This window comes from Cololabis saira, chromosome 5 (assembly GCF_033807715.1).
Source record: "Cololabis saira isolate AMF1-May2022 chromosome 5, fColSai1.1, whole genome shotgun sequence".
Classification (NCBI taxonomy): domain Eukaryota; kingdom Metazoa; phylum Chordata; class Actinopteri; order Beloniformes; family Belonidae; genus Cololabis; species Cololabis saira.
In genome coordinates, this window is record NC_084591.1 from 28,596,089 (window position 1) to 28,609,324 (window position 13,236).

The 13,236-nt window shown below is 39.3% G+C and overlaps 1 protein-coding gene across 1 annotated transcript in view; it reads left to right on the forward strand.

Moving 5' to 3' along the window:
• Nucleotides 1–13,236, forward strand: part of b4galnt4a (beta-1,4-N-acetyl-galactosaminyl transferase 4a) — a 169,375-nt gene that overhangs the window by 82,372 nt on the left and 73,767 nt on the right. Inside the window, exon 4 of the mRNA XM_061721462.1 lies at nucleotides 12,530–12,625. Coding sequence (XP_061577446.1) covers nucleotides 12,530–12,625 — 96 coding nt within the window. The remainder of the gene's footprint in view (nucleotides 1–12,529; nucleotides 12,626–13,236) is intronic.

The window sequence follows — 13,236 nt, forward strand, 5'->3', positions numbered from 1 at the left end:
GAAACCATGTAGTGCAGCAGCTCCTCTGCTTTCACTAGCTATCTGTCCTAATTACCCGCATTAACTCTTTTCCTTGGTGCACAGCCAGAATGATGGAGGTCTGAGGGACCACGGAGCTGGCGCTGTCAGAGATGTAGACACAGGCTGGCTTAAGCGGAGTGGTGCCATGTGGCAGTGTTCATAAGCTGGCGAGGTTACATTGACATTCAAGATATTCCTTGTAAAACTCAGTTGTTGTGAAAAAAGCAACATGAAAGGGGAACTCTGCTTGTACCTTTGCATCCACACAGACAGAAGAATGGTAAATTAACTTTTTTTTTAAAACTATTGTAAGTTATGTTGGTTACAACAGGTTGTTTTCAGCAAATATTGGCAGCGTATTGAAAATCCAGAGCTAGTTAGCTCGTCCAGCAGTGACAGAGCATTATCACTGACATGCAGTTTTATGTCATCTGTCAAGGACACCAGCGGGTTGTGGACACTGACATGGTATAGAGATCAGAGAGCAAGCTGTTGGCCCACTTTTTAAGAGTCAAGCAGTAGCCGGCATGAAGGGATGAACAGTCATTTGCAGCAAAGCTGACGTGGATCCAGACAGGAGATGAGCATATTAAATTATTTTATTTAGTCAGGAGCAGAGAGAAACGGTTACTAAGAGGGATGATTTCCTTTCAAATCATTTCAGAATTTAATATCTGAATAATTTTCTTTTTTTTATTTGGCACATTGATGTATAGATTTGACTTTAATCAAATCATATCCCCAGATGTACGACATCTTAAGAGTTAAGCCTTGTTTCAAATCTAGTCAATTTTCAAAGAGAGATAGACGATGACAGACTCTTTGTTGACTGACTACGCAACCTAAAAGTCTTGACTTCTGGCTTTGAGTTTTATCTTTCTGCTATTTGATGTGAAGTGCTAGTTATTTTCCATTCAAAGGGTATGGTGAGAAATATTTAAAAGATAATCACAAGCACATGAATCGTTTGAGAGCAGCTGTTGTGTCCATGCACTAAAAACACAAGACTGCTTGTTACAGCAAATAAAATATACTAGTGCTCTCTTTCAGGTGAACCACTGCATTGTGCATTTCCATTCCCCTCATATTACATATCTGGTATTTCAGAAGATGTGTGATTGTGGTACAGATGGCGGATTATACAAATCCTCATTATAGCATTTAATGCTGCAAAAATCTGGATCATATGCATTTTTTCCCTCAGTGTTTTTTGCTACTCACTCTGTGAAATGAGTTCACATATCTCTGTTCATACAATGCTCTCTTTTTTTGTACCTCTGAAAAGCTTAATTATTGCTCTGTAGACATGCTCACTTTGTTCTTTTTTAAATCACTAATGGGCAGAAATATGATTAAATATGCAGTAATGCTCCCTGTAATTGAAGATGTCCCTCATAAAATGACATCATGTGTTCACTGCTACAATTTAACATAAAAAAACAATAAAAACACATCGTAAACGTCAGTACCGTGTTACTGTGTTATCAACAGTGATGATGCTGAATTTCCTATATGAGGGGAGAAGGTAAAGTAGGATTGCATATCCTCAGGGGTCTTTTGCCAGGAACATCATGTCTCACTCTTCTTATCCAACTGGGATTAACAGTGTCAGCTGGTGTGATAGCTCATCAGTGGGTGCTCTGATCAGCCATTTGTCAGTGCCTGACTGCCAGCAGGAGTGCGGAAGGCTGCAGCAGATTCAGAGAAATTGTGTCTCCTGGAGACAAAGAGAAGGGAATAAAAAAAAAAGTTGATCGTGCAACCAAGCGGTTTAGTTAGAGGAGATTCTGAAAGACTGGGGAAATGGAGCTCTGCCGAGACCAGGATGGGGATGAAACGCACACATATAACTTTGCTCATGTATTTAGATAAAAGTACTTGGACGGCTGGATCAGGACACCTTAAAGGGATTGTGACATGAAAAACACATTTTTCTTGATTTTTTGTGTTTTGTTGGGTGTCTTGACATCAATTACACCCAAAAAACAACGAACTTTTAACATTCAGTGTATTGTGTGCTTTCTGGGATTTTCCGCATAACTATGCAAAAACGGCGCATGTGGTTTGGTGGCGGATCGTTACGTAACGACCCGCTAAATCACCGCCCCCTCCACCCAGCTCCCTGCCTCCTCTCATCTCCAGCGCACCATAAAGGCTGATTTATGGTTCCGCGTTACACCGACGCAGAGCTTACGGCGTAGGGTTACGCGGCGAGGCGCACCGTACGCTGAACCCTACGGCGTAGGCTCTGCGTCGATTTAACGCGGAACCATAAATGTGGCTTAACACGGAGCTGTTTAGAGCCTCTTTTGTTCTAATCACCGGAGGAGAACTGCTAAGAAGACCCGCGGCCACTGACTGGACTTAAGATAAGGGGACAGTGCTGCTTGCATGCCTTTATTTTTATGATTGTTTGCTGTGGTTCGCCCTCCTGCTTTTCCGTGCATGCTTCGCCTGTCGCTCCCGGCTGTGACGCCGCTGTGAGCGTATGGCTGGGCTGCAGGAGGTTGGGAGGAGGAGCGGCGCAATGATTGACAGGAAAGGGGGGAAAGGAAGCGTTTTTCACGGCGCAAAAAAACACTGTAATAAAAAGCCAGGAATAGAGTACTAGAGTGAAGTTTTTTTTGTTACACTCTTTTAGACACATTTGAGGGATGTTGGCCAAGACTTTTAATAGTGTTAAAAGCATGTTAAAAATGATGTCACAATACCTTTAATAACAGTCAGAACACTCCAGAAAATGATGAATTTTGATAAACATGTAAGCGTACTCGGTAGATGTTTAAATGGTTTTAAGGTAATGACGATATTCCATAACATGCATCGGCCCAGGGAATGGGGAATTTACATTTCTAAAACGCCCCGACGCCACCATTGATAAAGGTAGATTGATATGTGTTCTGTGTGGAAAGGATTTTGCTGACCACCGGCTCAAGTTTAGCTACCACATAAACCGAAAGCACCCGGTCGGGAGCGCAGCTGCAGCTAATGTTAGCAACAACGATGTTGCCACAGCAATGCTCTTCTCCAAACTAGACTGGAGGAGAGCACCCACGTATGCGCACGTCTGCGACCGAGAGGCTGGCGAATGTTCTTGCCAAGTGGATGTAAATGGCTAGGACTGCACCTGTTCAAGTCTGTTAACAATATAAATAAATTACTTTATAAAGCCACTTTTTTGTTGTTATATATCAATGTTTTGATCTGCCACAATAATGTAATGAATTTAAAGGAAAACACCAAGTTTTTAGCTATTTGTTTACTTTTTTTTCATGTTTCTTTCTTCATGTGCTGCTTTTGTAAAGTTTGATTACCTTGTTTACTTATTTGTATTTATCTCTGGTGAGAATCCTTCATAAGCCCACCTTGTGTTTCTTTTTTCTCAACTGCACTGCAGTAATTATTGTATTGTCATTATTTCTTTGTATTCCTTTAATATGTGCGAATAAATAAATAAATTAAAAATAAATAAAATAAAATAAAAGACATCGCCCTGGGAAGGGTTAAAAACCATTTAAATGCACATTCACAACATTCTATGGTGAGCCAGATTATAAATAAGTGAAAAGCATTCAAAACCAGAAACAGAATCAAAATACTTTATTTAACCCTCTCAGTATTTTGTTTTGTTGCAGTGCGCTAGTTAACAAATAAAAAATAAAAATAAAATAAGAGGTGTAACTACAAGGAATTATTATTAACTAATAAAATTAAAATATAAAAATAAGATCAAATGGAATAATATCCTAATTACTGTATTAACAGTTAATTACTGCACATTATGAAAACGTGCCCAGGTATCAATCAGTACAGTAGATGGATTGATTATCACGTTGTCAGAGGGGAGAGTTGAACGGATTGATGGCCACTGGCAGGAATGAGTTCCCTTGGCGCTCTGTTGTGGAGGGATGAGTCTGTCATTGAATGTGCTCCTATGACCGGCCGGCATGTCAAGGAGCGGATAAAAAGTGTTGTCCATTATTGTTCTTATCTTGAACAACATCCCTCTCTTTGACACCACTGTCAGAGAGTCCAGCTCTTCTCCCTCAACAGCTGGCTTTGTGGATGAGCTTATTGAGTGTGTTTGTCATCCTTAACCCTCAGTCTGCTGCCCCAGCACAGCAGCATAGAGGGTGTCATCAAATTTGTCAAACATCCTGAGCGTAGTCCGCCGGAGCTGAAAGACTTCAGCCACCTCAGAAAATCCAAAACACTATGACCCTTCCTGTAGAGGGCGACAGTGTTTTTGGCCCAGTCCATTTCTGCCTAAAAATAACATGAAGGTGCTACAGACGTTTGCAAAATGTCTTCTACGTGTCTTATACACAGAGTAGAATTGCTTGGCCTTAATGTCCAGTGTCATCCTTGGCAACAAAACAAACACAGCTTTCTAACATAAATGCCTCATAACCACTGTCAAATTCAATTCAGTTTTATTTACGTATACAGTATAGCAGGGATATTCAATTGGCGGCCCGCGGCCCGCGGGCCACATGTGGCCCGCCAGGAGCTTTTATATGGCCCCTGGTCATATTTCAAAAAAGGGGGTGTTTGTTGAACAAAAAAAAAAAAAAATTTATAATATTTTTATAACTGGCTACTATGGACTAAAATGGTTGTGCTCAATGCTAAATATAATATTCAAATAAGGAAATCTTGGTGGAAAGTGGTGCTTTGTCATTATGGCGTGTTTTATTAAAAGTAGGTCAATATCAATTTCATTAAGTTTGCACAATGCATGGTTTCAAAATGAACTTGCATTCAAAATAATATTTCTTTATCTGAATATTATATTTAACATTCACGATTACTAAATCTGGAGACAATTAATACATAATTCATATGTAAACTAGATATATTCAAATGTATAATACAAATGTATTATATTTACATAAGTCTTCGTCTTTGAGTGCAAAATACATTTTGAAAACCCCCACATTTTCAAATTGTGCGGCCCTCTCCATACAGTCCTTTTGCAGATGTGGCCCCCGGCTGAATCTAGTTGAATACCCCTGCAGTATAGCATCTATTAGAAGCCAAGGTGTCTCTAGGTGCTTTCCAGTAGGGCTGTAATCTCCCAGTCGACTGGTCGATTTATTACCATGCGCGGATTGGTCCGGATTTTTTTAATTTAATTTAATTTCAACAGGAGGAAAGTGCCAAGTTTTCAGAGCACATCTCTTTCCCAGGGAACTGTCTATCTTTGGACACCCCCTTGTTTTTGCTATTTTGGATTAACCCAACCCACCGACTAGAGGACAAGGTCCGGTGATTTGTTGAACTCTATCATGTCAGAGACATCTGCAGTGTAGCAGAATTTAATTCAAAAAAAGAAGAAAAAAAAGAATTTCATAAAGATACATGGTAAAAAAGTCGAATGCAAGCAACAGTTTGGACATCAAAATGGTATCACCTGAAAACGGTAAGCCAAATTGCCCTGTCCGTTTTGACAATATGAACATAACAGATTTGACATATTTCATTGTTTTAGTTCAATAATTGCTTTGTAACTGGAAGCGCACCCACCCGCAACAACGGCAGCATCCCGGTGCTAGTTGTTAAGCCTGTCACTCCAACTCACCTGTGTGCTGTTATTGTAATTAGTGTCGTTGTGTGTTTGTGTGTGTCTCTCTCTCTCTCTCTCTCTCTCTCTGTCCCTCTCTCTCTCTCTCTCTCTGTGCGTGCCTACCTGTTTCTAGCTGTGGTTGGAGGGTGTTGTTTAATTAAATGTATATTCTGGTATTTATTTGAGCCTCGCCAAAATATGGCTTAGCCCCACTGTACTTGAACCTGAAAAAAATACCCGCCGCCACCGTGTAGGCTACAGTTCAAAATAGGTTGGTTAGTTATTTAAACATGACAAAACAATTGTTTTATATAAATGATAGTCCTCCTATTCATTTCGACGTGCTGTAGTGTGCATTCAGTGCAAAACATTACAAACTACGTAATATACAGTATAGCCCTAGTGGCAGGAAAACCTTCAGTCAAAAAGTGGCAAGGAAGCACCTTGGGCATGACCTGGCTCATAAAGGGGGGACCCAGCTGCTGAAGGCCAGCAGGAAAAGGGAGATCAGAAAGAGAAAATGAAGAACAGAGAGATGAGGGGCACATATATATTGCCAAAGGTACAAAAGACAAGAATATTAGTATTAATTATCCATGAGCAGGAAAACTGACCAGTTCTATGTACATATGACTGATACATGGTTAGTTGGTGTACCACAGAGATGACTATATAAACTGATGTAGACAGCAGACACTGAGGTGGTCAGAGGGTGAGGATGCTGGCAGATATCCGACAGACATTTATGCAGACAGATGGATGCAATGGAAACATACTGTAGCGGCAGACCATTAAAAGAGGGGTACTAACTTCTGCAGATGGAGGAGAAAAGAATGGATGGCCTGAGGTAACCTGTTGATATTTCTGCTGTAGCATACTACACTGCCACCAGTAGAGTTGGAATAAAACGCTTTTTGGTTTATTGTTGCTTTTTTTTACATCTTCTCAAAACAAAATGATTCCAACTTTATGGGCGCAGCGTAGCTTTAGCCTGTTTCATTGATTGCATCGTTGTATCCTTGGTTGAGACTGCCGACCACAGAACTATGTAAAACACAGATATTAAGTGTTGGAAAGTGAGAGAACTCATTCAAAGGATGGTTCTGGCAGAGGAGTTACACATTTATGAAGTGGTATTGCACATCATTTACACATGGAAATAGATTTTGAACGGGTGTCTGAATGCAGGTGTTTATCCCGTCTGTTATGACATTAATGTTGAAGCATCTGTCCACCATCTACACCACTGTTGCTTTTATAGTAACAGTAGAAACTGCAAGAAAATACCTAATCTACTGGCTATTGAAGTCAATGAATATAATTTTCAAGCAATTACAGAAGCTACATAAATATTATTGGAATTTAAGTCCAATAATCACCTTCTGTACACACAAATCTCAGCACCGACATGTATGAATATGTGCTCTTGAGAGTTAAGAGTGCCTAGATTTATTTGTGAATTGTGGAATAACCAACTACGTGAGTGGGTTTTGTAAAGACATTTATTTCAGTTGGTGAGTGAGTGAGTGAGTGAGTGAGTCCTTATTTTCATCATAGGATTGTTAACTTATTAAAAGAAAAAAAGAACCTTATTTTAAAGTGACACAAAGGGATGTTTGCAATTTTTAGCTCTAAAGCTCCCCTTATAGACATGGAGGTTAAGTCACTTTCACAACACAGCTTGAAGCTTACAAAGTTTATTTTACAGGACATCTGGAACAATTTCTTTGATACCAAATGTATGATAGTGATGCAGAGCACCACATTTTGCAAAGCAAATACATTTTATCAGTGCATCACCTCATACCAAGCATGGTGGTGGAGGGTGATGATTTGGGCTGTATTGCACATATTGGACTTGGGCTATATTCAGTGATTGAGTTGACCCTGAAGTTGTCTGCACCCCACCTAAATGTATAAAGTTGTATTTGTATGTAGGCTTGGGTCCTCAGAAGTAAAAGAGAATATATTTTCTTTTCACATAACTGTTTTTATCTGTTGCTAATTATTCATGTGAAACCTGCATTTCAATGGTCCAGTGTTGGTTAAAATGTGTCTTAATTTATGTATATAACATTCAGTTGCTGAGATATATACTTAAGTATGCGCAGTAAATACATCTGTGCAAAAAGATTTAACAGCAGCAGTTATTGAGACAAAAGCAGGCACTAAATATATTTAACAGTCTAAGAAAAAAATACTAATTCCCAAAATAATATTGGACATGATAAACAGTTGGATGTGCAAAAAACCCTCCCAAAAAACAATACCATAAAAATATACATAAAAAGAAATATGTGGTAAGTGGAAGTTTTGCATGAAATATTATGTTATAAATGGATGGAGGCAGCATAGTATATTGACAGACAAAAGCTGTATTCAAGAAAACTAAAGCTGGAGATAAGAGACACAGACAACATTCGTGAGAAAACAGGCAACGGTGAAGGGGTGGAGGCAGAAATGTAGATATCAGCGGGAAAACAAGGTAACATTAGGTGTAGTGGCTAGGCCTGTGTTGAAAAAATCGATTTCCCAATTCTAAATCGATTCTCATATTAATTCCTAAAAATCGATTCATATGTCCAATGATCGATTTTTTTTTTTTAATTTTATTTATTTATGTTTTTTTTTTCATCATTACATAACAACTTTTGGTTATTTTTTTGTTTATCCCCAAAAAAGGAATGTTTTGTTGGACACGAGAATAACTGGTTTTGCCTTTAAATATGTTTAAAGGTATGAAAACATTAAAGTGTTAGGTTATAATTGCATAAATTGTCTATATTTCATTACTGTATATACTGTCTTGGGGTTACATTTGCAAAAAATGCTAAAAACCAAATGCTCAAAAATTTAAAAACCTAAATAGACCGAAAATGGAACAAATAAAAACGGAATGTGGGAAAAAATAAAAGTGATTTCATCCGTCTCTGTTTCCTCCCTGGATCTGTTTGGTAATTCTGACCCACATGATGTTTCTGAAAGCAGTTCTATCAGCATTCTGGGAGCTGATTGGTCCTTACAGCATCATTAGCAGCCAATACTTGCTGTTTAATCTCAATATAATACTAGTAGTAATATTTTGCATAACTACAGTCATATAATTCATGCAACAGCTGAAAAAACTGTTTTAATAACGCTAACCCAAATCAATATCGGAATCGAATCGAATCAGATCGAATCAAATCTTGATAATCGATTCTGAATCTTAAGAATCGGAATCGAATCGATTCTTGACATTCTTGACATTTGAATCGATCCCCTAGTAGTGGCACTTGGTGTCTTCAGAGAGCGACAGCAGAACATAATCAGGAAAAAAAATAAAAACATACTGTAAGGGTTGAGTGAAGGATAGAGAAGCAAAGGCATGTACATTGGAATGTTTTCTTTGCCTGACTCCATCCTGTTCATGTCCAGTTATTCACAGCTGACACCCCAGCAGAAAACCAGAATTATAATCTTCTCCTGGGTTACACGTATATTCATGTATGAATATTCACAAACCTTTAAGGCCGCCTACTTATTGATGTTTAACAAAGCTCGGGGTGAGAAGGGGGCAGGATGAAAAAGGTTTGCTGTTAAAACTCACTGGAAATCTATTAAAAGCTTTACATAAGGCATATATACACAGGGACTGGTTCCATCTGGTAAATCTGACCTCGCTAAGCTTCCCCTTCTGCTGTTTAAAATGACTGTTTTAAACATCAGGAAATCTCATTCATCTTTCTGACTCTCCTCTTTTCTCTGCTCTAATTCTGGCTGTCTCACTAATCTTTTCGCCAACAAAAATAAATAAATAAAGATAGAATTAAGTATATGAACTAAAGTTTGGCGTGCCACTGTTTTCAAATGACATGTTTCTAAAAGTGCCCATGGTTAATGCATGAGCTGTAATTGCTTTTCTGCTGTCAGTGTGCAGGGGACTGAGTTGACCGAACACAGTCGAGAGAGAAACGAGAACGGCCAGTTCGTGTCAGGCCATCTGTGTGATACTTCAGCAGCACGGCACCCTTCGTCTATGTCTTTCCTCTTAAAATGTACTACTCCAAATCAGAAAAGTAACATTAAAAGGATTTCATCACAGAAAGTGACAAGTTCCTATGATTAAATATACATAAATTAATGGGAAAATAAAGCGTTTTTCTTTTGACTGCTTTGCTTTTGTAAAGAGCACATTGAGTTGTTGAAAATTGCTGGAGAACTCCTGGAGATGATGTTGTCTTGAGGCCGGCATGTGTAAATTCTTTATGAACTTTTTTTGTTTGTTTGTTTGAATCTGTCTGCATATATATTAGTGGTTACTACCATGGTTTGGTAAAAACATTTATCCATGGAATATATATGCATTTTAATCTTGCAGAGGATTTTCTGTGGGTGAATGTGTGTGTCCTTCACCATTCCTCTTCAACAGTCTAATCTAATATATTTTATTAATATTTGAATGCCATATTCTGACAGAGAGAACCAAAATCCCCAAAGTGAAACATGAACATACAAGACTGCTACACAGACAAGACAGTGATGAGTGCAGCAGTGTGTGCAGGAGTATTTTGTGAGCAATATGGACAGATATTTGATGCAAATCCCATTTCAGATAGTTTTTGTCTTGTGTAATGAGTTCTGTGAACAGTTTTGTACTGAATGGTTTACAATTTAGCATTTTTAGATATAAAATAAATATTCTTTCAGATTTTTGTCCAGAATTCAGCATCAGGAGCAATAGAAAGATAATTTTCCCATTTTGTAGATAGGAGAGATATGATTTTATCTGAAAAAACTATTATTTTGTATATTTTGTAGAAACACTTTATTTGTTGATGAAGAGATATTTATTAAATCTATTGCTGTTGGCGGAAGATCTAGGTAATTTATATTTTAGCTTGAATTGATGATTTCAGACATAGATATTCCAGAAACGGACTGTTCCTGATGCACTCCTGGACCAGATAGGTAAATGGTGCCAGACTATTGGAATGAAAGATGCATTTAAGATGAGTGATACCCTTGCCAGCCCACGTGCGAAAGTTGATTGTGTTTTTTGTTGCTTATGAAGTCTGGTTTATTCCAGATTGAAGATTACAAATAGCAAATGGTGAATTTTTAATTTTATAAAAATTGCAATGGAAGCTATTGTTATTGCTTTAAAATATGGATGACATAGCAAGAGAGTATTTTTTTAAATGTGGATCTTCTAAGCCTCTCTTAGATTCAGCTTTTTGTAAAGTAGTTTAATCCTTGTGTTTCATTCTTCCAATAGAATTTCATGATAATTGAATCTAAAGATTTGAACCAGGTGCAAGAAGGCTGCATTGGGATCAATGGTTTATTTTAGGGAGAATTACCATTTAATTATTGTTACATTATTATTGTTCGATTAACTTTCCTGCTAGCTTTGCCCTGAACACCGATACAACTCCATACCATCATAGCAGCCTGGCTTTTGGACTCGTTCCCAGTAAGGATTTCAGCACTGAATTTCCTCCTGATTCGTTGCAGAACTTTTATTTTAATATTTCAATGATTTCTTCATGCCTTTGTTGTCAAACTGGAAATCCTCTGCCAACATCGTCAAAGACTCAACCTTCTTTAGATACTGCTTTCAAATTACCTCCTGATTACAATCACCTGTTGGAATCCCCCTTTGCAGATAATGTCAATATAATGTTTTCTGTGGTAGTTTTCTTGATGTCTTTTGTGTTATGTGGTCTTTGTTTAGCGCTTTCATTAATTGCTTGCCTCAATTTGCCTCCAGTCCCGTTTTTCTGAATTCCGTTCCTGATTTGAATTTGACAAAAGTATGTATTTTGAAACATAAAATATCGCAGATAACGACAAAATGTGAAATATCTTTCCACATCGTCAAAATATTTTTACGACATAAGTGTGTGACTGTGTGTCGCGACGCCCCTCTCACTTCCCGTGATTGATTTCATTTTCAACCCACACTTGTTGACTGTGTAGCTCGTAGCTACTGTACTATAAACACAAAAATGTTCCCTCCGACAATTGAAATGGGGCCAGAGTATTGAAGCCAGATCTTGCTTTGATCCACCGGAGAACCTCAGTGAGCCGCTCCGTAGTCATTTCAGCGTGAGCCAGCTTTCAGTTTAAGCTGTGTGTGATGTTCTAAATATCTGTGGCAGCATTACAGTGGCAGCCTGCTGAGTCTGTTGTCACACTTTAAAGGATGCCACACGTGTAGACAGTATACAAAAGTGGGTTGGCACTGTTTGAGAAGTTGTTAAAGCACTTCAACACCCTCCTAAGACTTGACATTAATGGTAAAGGAAGTTTGTGGCCAATTGTGAAACAAAAACACTGAATGTCTATCAAGGTGTGAAAAATTAGGGCGTTCTGTCATCGCATGTAGATTGTTTTTTCTCCTACATTGTATGGGGCTCACAAGACGTTACTCTCAGGCCAGTATAAGTTTGACCCGTGAGCGTAGACTCGTCTCTTCTTGTGGATGAGCAAACCTGCATGTGTGTGTGTTTGTGCAAGTGTGCTCATGAGGAAATCTTCCCCCAAGACAGACTGGTTTCACCATCTGTCCTTTCCGTGTCCTGTGATTTCCCTGTGTAATTCAGACAAATGTCACACTATGGGCAAGGGATTGGCTTTGACAAACTGCTGCAGACATCCTCAGTTCGCTCTTCCCCTTGATACTCCTGATGAGCCCCTTCGCTGCCTTCTTCTGTTATTCAGGACAGCGTGACCATTTTAAAACTTCACGGCAGATTCATCACCATTAATTTACTTTTCTGTGTGGTTCAGACATAAAAACACACACATTCCAACACAAAACTATATCTTCTAACGCTAGTCCAAATTGAGTTCTTGTAGGCTGCATGACAGCTAAAGTAGTTGAAGTGCTGAAGCCTGTTTCCCGTTTATTGCTGTTCTTATTGTGTTCACTAAGCTTTGCCATTTGTGTGTTGACAGTACAAGGGTCAGGCCAACCTCCATGTGTTTGAGGACTGGTGTGGCTCTTCTATCATCCAACTCAGAAAGAACCTGCACTTCCCTCTCTATCCTCATGTAAGTATTACAGTATGCACATATATATTCATAGAGCTAATGGTATATCAATGGAAGCACCAGAGAAAGCAGTTTTTGGATAACAGACTTTCAAATGCTGACTTTTGGGGTAATGGGATGACAGACTCTACTTCCGCTTAAGGATTGTGTTATTAATTGGAGCTTAACAGCGAATTTCAGGAGCAGGACCACGCCTCAACCACGCCTCCTCCGGGACCACGCCTCTTCCGGCAAACCTTCAAATACTAACCTAAACCTCAGTTCCTCTTCGCTCTCGTTCTCTGCACGTTTCGCTCTCGTTCTCCGAACCAGAACCGCAAGCACGTCAACACTACTACACGCTCGTATCTTAGATCGTTACTCACCCATTCAGGTATGGATCTCGTGTCATTATCGCCATCGGATGACGACCTGTTTGCAGGGGACCACCAGCAAACACCAGCTGATCAAGATCCAGAGGAGAAAAAACTTTTCAGCCGTCGCCGTGCCTGAAGCGCCGCAGGTGCGCAATTCGCGGGTCCCGGCGTCGCCACGCTCCGGCGGGGGGGCCCCGACGGCCCGCTTTCTGCAGGTGTTTCGGGCTGGACTGTCGCCACCCTCCATAGGGCACT